The sequence below is a fragment of the Odontesthes bonariensis genome, chromosome 2 (assembly GCF_027942865.1).
Source record: "Odontesthes bonariensis isolate fOdoBon6 chromosome 2, fOdoBon6.hap1, whole genome shotgun sequence".
Taxonomy (NCBI): Eukaryota; Metazoa; Chordata; class Actinopteri; order Atheriniformes; family Atherinopsidae; genus Odontesthes; species Odontesthes bonariensis.
The window spans coordinates 42,405,075-42,421,985 of NC_134507.1; the positions used below are offsets into that span (position 1 = coordinate 42,405,075).

General features: G+C 40.1%; 1 protein-coding gene across 4 annotated transcripts in view; it reads right to left on the reverse strand.

Annotated features, from left to right (window-relative positions):
* Positions 1-16,911, reverse strand: part of prkg2l (protein kinase cGMP-dependent 2, like) — a 67,907-nt gene that overhangs the window by 22,968 nt on the left and 28,028 nt on the right. For 3 of the 4 annotated variants that reach the window (XM_075481863.1, XM_075481875.1, XM_075481884.1), the window contains exons 11-17: positions 9,952-10,050; positions 9,623-9,770; positions 8,998-9,134; positions 7,418-7,507; positions 7,002-7,143; positions 6,167-6,330; positions 5,653-5,775 (exon numbers count right to left, since the gene is read on the reverse strand). In XM_075481863.1, the coding sequence (XP_075337978.1) occupies positions 5,653-5,775; positions 6,167-6,330; positions 7,002-7,143; positions 7,418-7,507; positions 8,998-9,134; positions 9,623-9,770; positions 9,952-10,050 (903 nt within the window). The remainder of the gene's footprint in view (positions 1-5,652; positions 5,776-6,166; positions 6,331-7,001; positions 7,144-7,417; positions 7,508-8,997; positions 9,135-9,622; positions 9,771-9,951; positions 10,051-16,911) is intronic. The other variant, XM_075481894.1, reaches the window with a different exon arrangement.

Consider the following 16,911-nt stretch of genomic DNA (forward strand, 5'->3'; position numbering starts at 1 on the left):
AATGAATGGGCTACCATTCAAGCAGTTTCCCCTGTAATATTATTGTGATTGCAAAGGACTACATTTAAACTTACACTTTTGCTGCTGCAACGGTGTTGCACTTATTTCTAAAAACGTATTGAAACTCGCCGTATGAGCACATTAAGATTTCCAATTCGAGGTTGGTGAAAAACGTAGCCCCTCCTCTTCCCCGTTGCCAAGGTGACTCGTCGAATCGGGGCTCCATTGATGCTGGCTTTTTAAAGTTGTGGTGCACGCGCTAAACTCAAGGTGAACTTACTCAGAGTTGATTAACCTCACTCAAATCAGCGTTTCTGGAACCGAAAACTCAGGGTTTTCTATCTCAGAGTAGATCAACTCAGAGATCAGGAATAGACTCAGAGTTGGTTGAACCTGCTACGTGTAACGGACTCCTGGAGACGAGCTGGCTTACAGCAGGGCCCGGAAAGAACTAAAAAAGGGCATCCAGTTGGCAAAGTTACGGTACAAACAGCCCATTGAGGAGCACTTCAACAACAACAATCCACGTACCCTGTGGAAAGGCATCAGGACCATGACGGACTACAAGAGCAGCAACCAGCACGTCAGCTGTGACCCCATTTTGCCTGACACCTTAACCCCTTAACGTTTTTATGTCCCGCCGGCGGGACGTTGCATTCTTCATGGCAAATCTGGGAATTTCCTCAGGCCGCCTTTATATGTACTTAAATATGTTATATACCGTTGGAAAGCTAAGGGTCTTGCGATTCCAATGATGTATGCCAATCTAGGATACAATCAGAACTGTGTACACAGTAAACACCTATGTAAAACCAGTCGCAAATACAAAAAAAGTGTCAAAGTTACCTATAAAGCCTCACAGTATTCTAAGAAAAGATACAATTCTAATAAAAACGGTACTGTCACGTTGGCAAGGGTCCAGTTAATGTACTCCAGTAAAATAGGTAGTCTACAACAAGTCTTACACAAGACACATTGTAGTAACCCGAGTGGTGAACGGGTATTAGAATAATACACGCAGACGTCTGGTACCGTGTTTGATCTTTTACTAGCATTCGCCGACACATACACACATTAGCCAGTAGTCGGAACAGCTTCCATGTAGCACAGGTGTTCTCTCTCTTTCCGGGCGGGGTACTGAAAAACACCTAACAAAGATTCCGGGGCGCAGCCCTCTAACCAAGCAGTGACATAAGATTCACTCTGCAACACACATAGTCTGCGGCAGAAAAATTTCAAAATTTCTGTCAGATGCATTATTATCCGCATATTCTAGATCATAACTTCAGTTAACATGCATGTATTAGCCACACCGTCATACCGAAACAGGTCTGTTCTTTAAACTTTTGAATGACATGTGACTTGCTCTAATAGATGACTGTTTACAATGTCTGCTGGGGCACAATAGTCAATTACACACTGATGCGTCAAAAGTATCTGCACCTATTGTTATGTGTGCAGCCCAAACCAGTTGTGGCTGATTCTGCTTTGGAGTGGCGCATTGAATAGCTAATGACATTCTGAAAAAAAACGGTATGACGCGTGATGGGTGGGCTTTCTCCTATAAATAGCCACAAGTGTGCGTAAACATTTCCTCTGCAAGTAGTCGCTAGCTTCAGTAGTTGCAAATTATATAGACACTTAGATACTTTATTGCTACTGAAGGAAATTGTGACTCAGCATTATCACTCGGCAGCATTCACATCAGTAAATTCTAAAATACATTTGTTTGTTTGTTTGTTCTTTGTTTTACATAATAGAACGTCTGAAGATAATTCAGACGACGACTGGGTCCCACGTTCTACAGCCTCTAAAAGCAGAGTGGAACCAACCATACGCTCAGAGCAGCCCTATCCCCCCTTTCCTGGAAAAGGTCAATCAAATAAAAGAAAGGTCAAGGGAAAAGAGGGGGAAGGGGGAGAGCCAGGACCAGTGGTCAAGCTGCAATTTCAGGAATGACTGAAGAGTCATACTGGAATGATACTAAGGTTCAGGACATTACACCTCCAAAACCCATCTTCAAACCCCAACGTCCCGGACCCCTGCTTATTTCCACACCGTTATACACAGCATTGCAGCTTTTTCAAAAAATCAAGAGTCTGCCTGACCCAAACAATTTTTGTTATCTCAATCTGGCTCCCCTGTGCTGGCCTTGGCTGCCAGCTGCAACTTCTCCTGGATGCTATGTAAATAAGACGCTCTGCCCCATGTGCTCCCTCCCCTTCCTGAGGACACCTGTGGAAACTGTTTAGGCTGGTTGATAAACTTTCCATCGCATTATCAAGGACAATGGCCTCTGAGACAGTGCTTCATGGACTTACTTGCACACACTCACATGCACACTCACACATGCTCAATGATTAACATACGCAATTCCCACACCTCCTCACCGGTCCCAATGCTTGATGTTGTGTGTATGTGTTGCTTTTTTGTGCTGAGGTTTTTTGCAATTTCAAACTGTATCCTGGTAAGGGTAAAGTGTGAAATATGATCTTTTCTACTCCTCTCACCTAATGTGGTATTTTCTCCTATCTGGCTGCGCTTATCACTGAGCTGCATGGCCACAGTCACCCATCTCCCTTGTTTTGTTTTTTATGTTGTCCGTCTGGATGGGTTGTACTGGAAACTACTTTTCGTTATGCTATACTTGTATATGTGTAATGACAATAAAGTTGAATCTCATCTCTCATGTATGGGATTTGTAAAATGCCCTTCATTTACAGATTACTGGGGAAAGGGAACACTCTACAGCCTTCCATTCCCTAAATCTGTAATGTCTTGTAGAAAGTTCCTCCTAATATGCCGGTCCCTGCACCTTAGGTCAGAGGATGCTGCTAACGATCAGAAAAGGGCCACAGCAGCATATGATCGTATGTGCAAAATCAAGCCTCTTTATAGTGAATTGAGGGACGCATACAAAACTCATTATCATCCCACTCAACATATTTCCGTAGATGAGCGTATGGTTGCATCAAAAGCTGATGGCCTGAAGCAATACAAGAAAAGCAAACCTGTACGCTGGGGCTACAAGCTTTTTGTTCTTGCAGATTCATCCAACAGGGACTTGGGACTTTTTTGTTTACGAAGGGAAATCAGAAAAACTTGGGAAAGAGCTAAATTAGGATTCTGTCATGCAGCTGGTCAACACCAATCAACTGGGCACAGGGTATAAACTTTTTGTTGACAATTTCTACACCAGTCCAATGCTTTTCCATGACCTGCTTCAGCGAAAGATCTGGGCATGTGGGACCATTATGTGTTCCACTCTGCACACAGCCCACAGAGAGGACACTGTCCAGTGGAGGGTAAAAGGTGGACCCTGAAGGACATCCCTGTTCCACCAGCAGTGAAGGACTACAACCAGTATGTACTATGTATTTTCTGCCTTTTGAAATGTAATTATTTGTGTGCTGGACATATTTTTATACAATTTCCCTCGGCTTTCAAAATGTCCTTTTAGGTACATGGGGGGACCTATCGGATGCCCTGATAGGATACTACAAGGTCTTGCATAAGACACAGAAGCGGTACAAGACTTTTTCTACCATTTCATGGACATTGCCATTGTGAATGCCTTCATATTACATAAAGAACATGCCAGAAGGAGAGGTGAGGTTAATTTGCACCAAAAGGCATTCAGGGAGACCTTGCCTTGGAGTTGGCAGAGGCAGGGTCTACCACCACAGCGGAACTGAGCCATTTGTAGCCAGTGAAGTGCGCCACGTGTGATTTGCCCCTATGCTTTGTGCCAGGCAGAGACTGCTTTAATGATTGGCATGTTGCCAACAGCAATTGATTTCAATAGAAATTGTGAATAGTGTTCAGTGTTGTTTGCTATGTCATTATTTATGTATATAAACTAACTGCATTTAGACCATACTATTTGTTTGGACTTTTATTGCACAAAGCTCTAGTAATAGACAAAATGTGTTTGTGCTTCTGTCAGTAATACTGACAGAGGATCTGGATGTGGGATAAGACAGTCCCAAGTGTAACCTTTCATTAGAGCCCAAGATCATGACTGTATGTTGAAGTGTTCAGGAATGGCAGCCTTTTTTCCCATGGATTCCAAGGCTCTCCAAATGGCACAGTTTTGGCACAGGTACGGAGGTACAGACAATAAGAAATATAAAGATAGTGAGCCAGGCCTATCCTGAACAGGCGGACAGTCCTGCTGATACCTTTTAAAAAAATGCAAGCTGGATGGAACAATATATGGTTAAAGTTTAAGGTTAATTTATAATGGTGTATAAGGGCACGGGCAGTCAAAAATAATAATAGGTAGAGGGGGAGGAGACTGGGGAGCAGTGTTGTTTTTGACAACCATCTTAGATTTAGTCTTAGTCTTTTGGACTAAAATGCTTATTAGTTTTAGTCACATTTTAGTCACTTCTATATGTGATAGTTTTAGTCGACGAAAACTCAAAAGGGTTTTAGTCTAGTTTTAGTCAAAAAAAAAAGAAAAAAATAGTATAGTCTACCGTGTTAAGAAAATAGTATGGTCTTAACTATCAAACAAGCAGAACAAAAATACATAGCTTATTAACTGACCCTATACTAAAGCTTTCTGATTTTTCATTCTGTACTGTGCGTGTGTCCCAACTTTACTGTAAGCGCACTAAACGCACAGGTCCTGGTTAGGGCTGCACAACGTCACTTGTGGCTTTTAGGCTAAAGCTAGCAGACTGTACGTATAACAGTAGCTCGACCTGTTTAACAAGTCAAGTTACGTGCTGACAGAACGTACACACAAAGAGATAACCACACCGTCACTGAATGTAAACATGCTGCTAAAGTAACACACACATAATGAATTGACGTTAGCGTAACAAAAGCTAACTTTAGCCTGAAGTTAGCAGCCCATTTGCGCCAGGAGTATGTGGGAAAACGTACTAATGTATTAGCTTACTATGAAATTTATCGATTATGTTAACAGCATTTGTAACTTACCTTCGAAAAAATATCCCTGTGGCGAGCCTTAAGGTGCCGCAGCAGATACTTTTTAGGTTTTAATTGACACACACAATAAGCAGAAATGTCATGCATTTTAAACGTCTGACAGATCACCCACTAACATTTTCGTCCATTCTCGTCTCGTCAACGAAAACTCACACACGTCTCGTCATGTTTTCGTCATCAGAGAGCTATGTTTATCTTGTCACCGTCTCGTTATCGTCATGAAAAAAAGTGGCGTCAACGAAATGATTTCGTCATCGTCATCGTTGACAAAAACAACACTGCTGGGGAGGGGCCCCATAGAGAACAAAAGGCAAAGTCCTGACGGAGCTAGTCAGTCAACACTGGCGTCGCTTCGGGATGCCTTGCATGTTTGACTGTATCTCTGATACTGACTGCACTGACTGAATAAATGCAATCTGCTTGCACATTGCTGTCTTCAGAAGATCAGTTTTGGCTCAGCTTTGTTTCCTGATTCTACATTTACCACTGATACAACCTAAATTGTTCCTGAGATCCAGACTGACTGAGGTGACGAAGACAAATGCAAATCATGCAATCACCAAGTCCTTATTTTAACTGATACTTCATGATCTGCTCCACACCACCAATTACAGTGCGATTAACTTGATATATCTGTTTAAATGAACAGTTACTGGAATACAATATCTGATAGTGGTGTGTGATTCACCGTACTTGCAGAGTCTCATGATGAGGTCGTCTGGACGCTTTCCTATTCTCTTTGGAAAATCCACCCTCTCGATGCCATGCAGGACCATGGTGTAAATCTTTATTGGGTCTGACCCCGCAAAGGGTGGGCTGAAAAGAAAAGCAGTTTTGATATTTCCAAATAAGTGCAGCATTACAATCTTTACTTTTTCCATGTTTTGGGTAAGCAAGGCTATTCATTTTATTCATAGATAATGAGACATTGTATAATAGCAAACATTCTGACAATCCATTGTCTGTTATAATATTTTATCTCTAAAGCCCACGAGGAGTTGTGTCTTATCATCCCTTGTTGACAGAATGATAGGTATTATCAAGAATGGATACTAGGTGAGTTCTTAACTGGAACCCAGTCTTTCTTCAAAACCTTCCATCCACCTTAAGGTGTAATTCAAAATGTTGACATAACTTATGGCTGTTGTGCTATTTGAGAAATGAAAACCCAGCAGAACTTATTAAGGATTCTATCTGACTCACTTACTTGCCAGTGAGAAGTTCAAATATGAGGATTCCCAAGGACCAACAATCAGCCCCAAAATCATGACCTTTGTTCAAGATAACTTCTGGGGCCACATACTCTGGTGTCCCACAGAATGTCCACGTTTTTTTTCCAAGGCCAATCTTTTTAGCAAATCCAAAGTCTGCCTGGGGACATACAGAAACATTGTATGTAGAAGTTAGAAAGAATGCCGCTATAAAATGAAACATGCTTTTTAATTGATGTCACTCTAACCCATAGATTCCACTAGAAATTGACACATTTTGCTCTGGCTGCAACATGTTTTCATGTTTTGTTCCATTCCTCAGAATTCACTTCAGCATCTCAAAAGTGGAGTATACCGAACACATTGTATCAGTCAGGAAAAGTGATGTACTTCCCTTTGTATCTAAAATTTCTGTCATTTACCCTTTTATCTACAGTTCCAGCAATTTTTCCACACTTTCTCCTCTGGTGTTGCCATTTATGAAAGAAATAAGATATGTGGCATCATATAACTTCTAGCATTTATGGCAGCAGCTGAACCTCTCATCACTCGTGGTTAAATCCTCAATTTGATTTTGATTATGTAATGAGTCTGCAAAGAAAACTTTTTTTTACAAAACAAAAGAGATTCTCTTTGACATTCCTGAGTCCAACTTTCTGTCTGACTTATCTGTTATGTGCAGACTGATGTTTTTTCTACCAAGAATAATCCATGTGCATATTCATAGGGGATCAGAGTTCTGAGTAGTATTATGTTGACTGTTGTATCTGGAATGCGGCACAATTATTTTCAATGAAATCCAGGGCTAACCGACTGCAACAAATGGCTTACCATTTTGACATAACCCTCTGCATCTAGTAGAAGGTTTTCAGGCTTCAGGTCTCTGTAGACAATGCCCATAGTGTGGAGATGATCAAAGGCCTCCAGGACACAACCAATACAGAACCTGGCCGTGGGCTCCTCGAAGTAACTCCTAGTAGATTAGCAAAGACATGGGATAATATATCTTGTAGAAAATATACACATTTAAATACACCAATAAACATTTGTGTCAAATTTTTATGTTGTTTTCCAGAAGGACTTCCATCCCTTAAGGTCTCAGTTGAGCTCTTTTACTGACATAATTTTGAAGGCTCTCCAGTGTTTTTTCAATATTTCTCTGGAGCAGCTTCTTTTTAATTAAATCAGTTTCTGGATGTCTTTAGAGTTAGCTGTGAAAGGAATTACTAAACAGAACATACACTTACATGTCACGTAGCACCGTCCACAGCTCTCCACCAAGACAAACTTCCAGCAGGATGTAAACAAACTTATTGTCCCGAAATGTTCGAAATAACCTGAAATACATGCACAAACATGTGAATGGCTGTGTGCTGTAAAATAGAAATTTAAGTGTAAATAAATATATGAATAATGACAATGTCTTTTGATATGCTGTTCACTGGTAAAAAAAAAAGAATCCCTAGTTCCCAGCAAAAACATATAATAATAACAACTAACAAAGTACAGACAGTAAACCTTGTGTTTACCTTGAATAGGGATGGCTCAGGTAATCCTGAAACATCCCATAGTTAAGCTGCTATAGGCCTAGACTGCTGGGGGGCCTCATCTGTCACACCTTTCCTCACTTTACTCTCTTTATGTATATGTGATATTATTGTGGTCATTAACTCGTCTTTCCCTGTTCCAACAGATATCCTTTGAATGGTGTTACAGTGCCGCCGCGCCCCCCCCCCCCTTTCTGTCTTCTTAAACCCCAGCTGGTCGAGGCGGATGGCCACCCTTCCTGAGTCTGGTTCTGCCAGAGGTTTCTTCCTGTTAAAAGGGAGTCGTTTCTCTCCACAGTCGCCTCAGGCACGCTCAGGACGGGAGATTGGACCGAAAAACAAAAAGTTTTCAGTGTAATCTGTTGGTTTTCTTAGCTAGGAAATTGTTTTTGAATTGGCTCTATATGAACGAATTGGATTATTTTATGAATTATGATTATTATTAATTAATTGAATTCCAATTGGCTTGAATTGGACTTACTATCTAAGTGCCTTGAGATGACATTTGTTGTATTTGGCGCTATATAAATAAAAATGAATTGAATTGAATTGAATTAAACACACCAACAGCAGTGGGAAGTTTGGTATGCTGCTCAGTGGCATTAAAGACAATAATAGAATGAGACAACATCAATAACTCATCTCCTAGGACCACATTTTTCCTATTAGTCATGAAAAAAATAAAACATCAACCTTTGGGTACCAAGATGGCGGTGAAGGCTTTTTCAGTTATTGCTGCATTGGCTCTAAAACAAATCCCTTGGTAAGAGTCACAGTCCATTGACCCTATGATTTATTGTACTGTTAGAATTAATTTAACATCAACACTATATCGAAAAAAGAAAATAAACTCATCATTAAAGGAAAAATAAGTCTAGGGGAAGAGATAAGAGACACAAACATTGAACTTCACATTTTGGCTGAACTTTCCTCTTTGAATGACTGCTTACACAAGGCCTTTGTTCTTTAAAGTCATAGTCAAGATAAATCTCAGTGAAGAGATGGGATCTGGGTCAGCAGCATTCTCCCAACATGTTACTTAGCAACTCCACTGAGACACTAACACCCTAAGCATCCCAAATTGTATTTCCTACTCAAGGGGGTACAAGAGGTTTGTAGGGAATACATGTATTGGCTCAAGTTAGTCACATTTCTCTGATAAAGTTTTAAAAGATCCCACTGGTTTGGTTATGTAGAACCAACTAAATCTTTTGTTAATATCTATAGCTTGTGATGGCTGCTTAAAAACCTGAATGTGTGACAATAGATGTGCTCCACACCTGATGATAAATGCTGAGTTTGTTTGCTGAAGGATGTTTTTCTCAGAGTAAATGTGTTCCTGTTGTCTGGTGTCAACAATATGCTTCTTTTTAATGCATTTCAGAGCAAATGTCGTGTTTTCATCCTTCAGCTTCACCTGAGAAAAAGAGGAGAGGAGCTCACTGAGCAAAGCAAGACAGTAACAATCACTGAATAAACCTCTCACAATAAATGTATATGAATACTGACTGAATGTGTGTATAATGCAAATGAATGAAAAATATCACTTTTTTTCTAGAATGGCTTAAAAGCTACTCGACCCTTACCCGACATTAAAATATCTAATCATCATCTAGATGTAGAGCTTTAATTTCCTACGAATTGATTATGTTGTAGATTTTCTAAGATGGGTTATGGGTCACACAATTAGACTTGCCTTTGCCCCTGACACCTTTTGAAGTATTTTAGACATTATGTGACTATGTGACATAATGCACTACTCTCCTTACCATTGTTAAATTTACTTTATTGGAATATTGGAAAAAACAGCAGTCAGAGGGAACAAAAACCATCCAAATTAATTGTAAGGGTGAGCTAACACGTAAAAGGTGATAGATTGGGCATTATAATATTCCTGAAGCTCACAAGCTCCACTCGTCCAAATCCTCCCATGCCCAGTGTAGCTATGACTTCAAGCTCTTGGAAAGGCTGATGTATAGGCAGCAGAGCGAGCCTCTTCTTCAACCTCGTTATCTCCAAGGCCTCTGCAGAATCAGTTTGAGGAGAATGGGGCCTAAGAGAGAAACAACATGGGACATATGGTTACATTCGGAATATTAAGTCTACGTCTCGTCTGATTCACAACAAAAGTGGAAATTCAGTAGCGTATTCATGAAAAACAGTGATAACTGTCACCTTACAAGTTCGCTTAATAACAGCTATATATCAGCTTGTTGTGTTTTTCAGTCACTCACAGGGCATTTCTTCTCTCGTCCCTTCTGGAGAGCTCTTCCACATATTCCTTGAGGTAAGCCTGAAGTTCCTCATAAGTTCCCACCATTTGGTTGAAATTGCTAAAGGAGTAGGGGTCAAACAGGGGGACAACTTTCAGTTCTGTGAATATAAGTGTGCATGCGGGATCGAGCTGGCTGGACATTGGATGAAGAAAAGCTGTCTAAGGAAATAGTATGTCATATTTTCAATAGATGCATTATTTGTGGGGAATAATCCCACACAACTGCACCATAACCCAGAAATTGGGTGAGTCAAATTATTAGAGACTCAATTTATTACTTGCTTGCAGAAACTCTACTATAACTGCATAACTACACATGCCTGATTAAAGTCAGTTGAATAGACTTCAGTGATTGTAGTATGCCACTTGCGCTAGATGCTTTTACTGTCCTTGAAAAATAAAGTCTTTTCCCTTGTGTATGCAACCTGGAATTGACAGATTGCATAATTTTGTCCTTTATTCATTTACACGTTCTGGTTTCAGTCAGTTTAGTTACTTTAAATGTGTTCTCAGTGGTGAGAGTGGGTCGTCCAATCACCGGAAGGTTGGCGGTTTGATTCCCACTCTCGCCACTCAAAATTGGTGACAGCTGGAGGGGTGTCAGTCCACCTCCTTGCCAGGGCCGAGGTGCCCTTCAGCAAGGCACCGTACCCCCATGCTGCCCACCGCTCCAGTGCATGCCATCTGTCTCTATGAGTGTGTGACCCTCTGCATGTGCTCAACAGGTGCCAATCTGGATGGGTTAAAAGCGGAGAAGAAATTTCGTGCATCACTGTATGCATGACAATAAATCTGATCTTATCTAAAGTTAACTTTTACACATGGTGTTATGTGGTGTATGTTTACGACTTGTTTGACTCATGAAGCAAGCAGTCAATACCTGACATACAAAAATATTGCAAAACATTTCTGTATAGAAACTTTAGTCAACCAATGCAATCTCAAAATGAAAAATTAAAATTTTGGGAATCAGACTAACTTGTCAGAGTTGGCCAAAAAGAAAAACATTCCACTAACAATCACATTTTTTTGGATTTGAGCAACCAACTGTTGGATTTGATTAAGTGAATTAATTTGATGAATTAAGTTATTCTGATTTTCTGAGTCAGAAATATGACTTTGAAGGGTGTTCCAGTTGATTTTTTTCCTCAGAAAATTCCTACTTCTGAGTTTAAATGAAATGCACAATTAGCAACACTAGTTGTATGCTAATGTATTCAAATTGAAGGCTAATATTAAACGAGTGAAATTATTGAACTTATGTTCAGGGTGAGAGTTTAAATTGTTTTTGAAGTTTATTTATTTATTTATTTTTTTAAAGTTTGCTCTCTTTCCTCTGTTCCAATTATATTTGTGTCCACGGAAAGGTTTCTGCACCCATACACTGCAGACTCAACAACCCGCTCTGTCTGCTTTGGTTAATCACAGCCCATTTGTCCCCCTCTCTGGAAGAAAATGTGTTATTGTCACAAGTTGGCCCCCAAAATTATGACAATACTACGTTTTATTTGGCCTATTCATTTACATTGCCTTGCAACCAGGTCACGTGACTATCAAGTTTCCCTCAGCGAAAAAAAGAAAATGGCCGACTGTCTGCTTTTTTTTTCTATGAAAAACATAACATTTTAAGAAATCATCTGCATTTGTATGCATTTCGATGGCATTTTTAGCGAGAACTACGCATAATATTTTCATAATCTTTGTTCAAGGAATGTAGACGATCTTTCGTTTATAAGTTTCGCCGAAGATTTTAGTATCTCCTTGAAAAAACGTAAGAATAAAACGTTTTGTACCGTTGTTAAGGTTGTTGCTATGGACGCTGCTATCTCTACGTCACCGACCTGCGCCGACATTCCCCGTACTTTCTGTTTATAAAAAAAATATATATATATATGTATATAAATAAAATATATATATATAAAAAGATATAGCCAAATGACAATAGTGACCTTATCATAGAAATGGTTGATAATACATTATCAACCATTTCCATCAGTGGGCCATTATTTCAGTGAGCCAGTAGAGGGAGAAGGCCTGTTATAGACTGATAACGGTCAAATAGGGTGGATAGATATACTTATATTATTATCTATGATCAAAAAATTATCATTTGCTTTTTGTGAACACATATTCCAAAAAATGTAAAATGAACAGAGTAAAGCATAATAGAATGCATACACAACAGAAGTTCTGTTGTGTCATATGTAACTACACACAATAAAATTGTTGTTCCTTCACATCAGCCTAAATTCCTTTGCATTGTCCTAGTCGGGCTGCCGTGCCTCAGCCACTGGCACTTGCGCCATGTAGATATAGTGTGGCTATATAAAAAAAAAACACCAAAAAAACAAATACATATATATACATTTCTTTTTTTAAACAGAAAGTACGGGGAATGTCGGTGCAGGTCGTGACATAGAGATAGCAGCGTCCATAGCAACCACCTCAACAACGGTACAAAACGTTTTATTCTTAAGTTTTTTCAAGAAGATACTAGCCTGGGAATTCCCATGCTGCTTTGCGCTCGATTTCATTCTCACTGCAAAGTCAGCCTGGAAACCACCGCCCTTATTTTTGCCAGAGTTTGGGAACCAATGACAGAATGGGGGGGGGGGGGGGCAGCAAGACGATGACAACGTCTATGCGCTACACCGAAGCTTGTAGAGTGTTAATCCAACATGACAGCGGACACAACGTTACCGTTCGATGCAGCCTTAGAAAGTGTTTCGGAGTAGATTCACCCTAGGGTCATTTGAACCGTGACATCCAGCCAAGTAGCCCACCCGAAGTTTTTCCGATATTGGCTGAACATCAGCTGAGTTACTGAGTTATCCCGAATAGCTTAGTACAAGCGCTAACGGACCCTGGCAAGTATCTCCAAAATTACCATACTAAAATCACATGCCATGACACCAAACTTCTACAGTAGTACAAATATGGTCTGTACTCACAAAACGATGCATTTGGAAGTTTGTATATAGTCCATGAGTTTATTATTATCAACACAAGCCTGATAGCTTTTCTGCTGCTAAAGCTGCGTCGACGTCACTTCTGGGAGCTTCAAAGTAAGATGAGGGTTGATCTACTACTGTAGACAACAAAGCAAGGCTGCTCAATTTCTCCATTATTAAAATAAATTCACAACTCTACAACATAAAAATTCATGTAGAATATAGCATATAGGCCTACTTTGTTGTCAATTTAAGTAGCTTAGAGCGCAAGTTTACTTTTAGTTTACTTTTTTTTCTTCTTCCTCGTCGAATTTCTGTCGTCATCTTGTATAAGTGATACAATTGGCTATGAATCGCGCACAAAGCAGCATGGGAAGAACCTGACGTCATTTGATAGACATTCGTAGCGCCCAATAAACGGCTCTAGGCATTCGTAAACCACGCCTCAAATACGAGAAAATGCACACCTAGTTCCCAGACCACCATTTCATCGAGATTGCGGACGCGTCAGCCAGGCTAAGAAGATACTAAAATCTTCGGCGAAACTAATAAACGAAAGATCTACATTCTCTGAACGAAGATTATGAAAATATTATGCATAGTTCTCGCCAGAAATGCCATTGAAATGCATACAAATGCAGATGCTTTCTTACTTGTCCAGTAGAACCTTTTCCGTCATGGTTGGTGCCATGCTGCCTTGCTGCACTCACTCACTTCAGAGGAGGTGACACTCTATTGAACATGACCGGGAACACAACTACGACGCACGTGCGTGTACAGATCATCTACAGTGACAGACATCGCACTCCAACAATATTCTTCAGTCACTTGCGGTGATATTAATATTATTAATTAGTATTTCATTCGCACATTATACCTATTTCGTGGGCACGTTGTATCTATGTCGTGGCCACGAATTAGTATTTTGTGCGCACGTTATACCCATTTCGTGGGCACGTTATTACGGAGCCCCTAAAGGGACATGGAGGGATTTTTTTTTTTTTTGCGAGATCTCGCAAAAAGTATTGCGGGATCTTGCAAAAGTATTGCGAGATCTCGCAAAAGTTTTTTTCCCACGTCAGTGAACCGGAAGTAACACAGACACAGCGATGGAGGAGCCTACCCATCATCCGTGGGAGAAGTTTATTGATTTCTATTTTAGTATTGGCCTAACATATAAAGACATCAAATCCATTCTTGCACGTAGACATGGCTTTGACATAAGTCTACGGATGATGGGTAGGCTCCTCCATTATAAAGTGCTGCATCCTGAGAAAAGTCCTTTTATATCCTACATTTTCAACGTAATAAGAAGAATCACTGTATGAATTTTTAGATGAATGACAAACAAACAATAGTATAAGTGCAGACTATATATTATTTAATGCCTGCTGAAAGACACTAATATATTTTAAGTTTCTGGTTAGTGTACCATGTGAAACTGTGCCTGTGAGCACTGTCGTTAGAAAAGAAAGTTTGAATGTGGGCTCTTCCGTGGGGAGTTTGATTGTTCTCTCTGTGCATGCATGAGTTCTCTCAGGGATTAAGCCTACAAAGGTTTTAAATCCACTAACAGGTTTAGTCCATGGTCAAGTAAAATGGCCTAATCCTGACAGAACTGAGCATCTTGCATGTTTTATCACACTATCATTGAGAGTGCACTGTTCTATGCTGCTGTCTGCTGGGGGAGTTGCACTACAGACAAAATCTGTAGGCGCCTGGACAAACTTGTGAAAAAGGCTGGTTCTGTTGTTGGCAGAAGGCTGGACCCTCTCAGTGCTGTGGTGGAGAAACGGATGAGGAGGAAGTTAGATTCTGTGATGGAGAACAATAAACATCCTCTCCACAGCATCCTGCAGGACAGAGCAGCTGCAGTGAGAGGCTGCAGGACTGAGAGGTTCAGGAGGGCCTTTGTTCCCACAGCCATAAGGCTTTTTAACAGTGACTGCTGAGTTCTTCTCAAATTGATTGATTGATTTTTATTTATTTGTTTATTTTGCCATTTAGTCATTTATTATTATTTAGTTAGTAGTAGTATTATTATTGTTGTTTTATTGTGTTAATTCAATCATTGTAAATATTTTTAAAAAAATGTTGAGCTCCTTGAAAAATTTGAATTTCCCCCATTGGGGGATAAATAAAGTATTTTTCTATTCTATTCTATTCTATTCTATTCTATTCTATCTGATCAGATCAACTAAACATCAGTCACAGTCCACATAGTTAAGCCTGTGTATGATGAATAGAAAAAAGATCAACAACGTTGGTCCAGCACCTGTATACACTGCGGTAGCACAAACAAAAACGCAGTTTTATTTTCATCCAGGCAGATATACTATTAACATACAAAATTCACATTGCTTAATCAGTCATGTGAAATTGGGGGAAAAAATAAAAAATAAAAAATCAGGGTCGAGAAGGAAAACTCTATCCATCTATTTTCTATAGCCACTTCATCCTATTCAGGGTTGTGGGGGAGCTGGAGCCTATCCCAGCAGTCACAATTGAGAGACACCCTGGACAGGTCACCAGTCCATCACAGGGCCAACACAGAAACAAACAACCATGCTAGCACACACGTACCCACTCCTAGGATCAATTTAGATTAATCAATTAACCTAACATGGATGATTTTAGACTGTGGGATAAAGCCAGAGTACCAAGAGAGAGCCCAGGCATTGCACTGGAGGAACATGCAACACCCAAGCCAAGATTGAAATTGGGAATTGAGAAAAAAAACTAAATTCTGTGCTTGGGTGTTAACAAACAAAAAACTCATAACACATAACACAGCCCTGTCACTGACTAAATGTGTGTGTAGGAGGAAGCAGGGCCTTGCCATTGCTCACACCACATATTATTCGTGCGGGTCAGAATGTTCTCTGTCAAGATGATAACGGAAGCTGTTGTGGACACAGTGGTGTCGAACAGAAATTGGATTTTGGCCACCTACGCACAGAGTGAAGAGGATCTCACAAACTGTTGTCGTAGGGAATTCTGTGTATGCTGCCATGTAATATGTTTCTATGTTGTTCCTGTTAATAAATTCCCCGTAAGAGACTGCAAAGGCGAGTCAAACTACTCTTCTCCACAACAAGTGCTGCAACATCACAGTAGCAGCTCATAATGGAATCATCCAGCCTCCCCATCCTAATTCCCACCCACAGCGTTGAATTTGAGAATAGAATTGCCAGTTTTTTTAATTAGTTTTGTCTGTCCTCTAGTGTTACCTCTTAGGCAAGGTACCATATGCACTCTTATATGGTAGTAAAGTTCCTTAAGAGTTATTGAGTGTGATTTGTGCTCAAGTTTGTACCACCAATCTCAAAAGAGGCCCACCCTGCAGAACAGAGAGATCAATTGAAGTTGAGTGGCTCACTCCACCCCCTAAAACTACCCGTTATGAATAGGGGTGTAAAGACAAGGCTAAGGCGAATGTCGTACCTTAATCTTGTGGTATTTTGAGCAAAGCATGTCATTGACATTTTAATGTAGACCTCACAAAATTTTCTGAATGTCTCGAAATGGGACAAGATATGCCTAATTTGAGAATAGAGACAAATGAGTCTTATCTTGCAGTGAAAACTTAAGAGTACTGTAGTAGAATCTATTCTATGTAACAATTTTAGATAGATTTCTTTGGACAATATATTCTGGATTAAAAGAACATTGTATTCATAGACTTAAAATTTTACCCGCGTGGTTTTATCAACATTATTGACGTGGATGATTTGCAGTTGAACAGACACCAGAAATACATACAATTTTAGATACATATTTGAAAAATAAATGCTGGCCTAAAATTGATGACTAAAGCCTACACAGTATATTTCAACATCCATCCATCCATCCATCCATCCATCCATTATCTTCTGCTTTTCCGGGGATCGGGTCGCGGGGGCAGCAGTTTGAGCAGAGAAACCCAGACGTCTCTGTCCCCGGCCACTTCCTCCAGCTCTTCTGGGGGG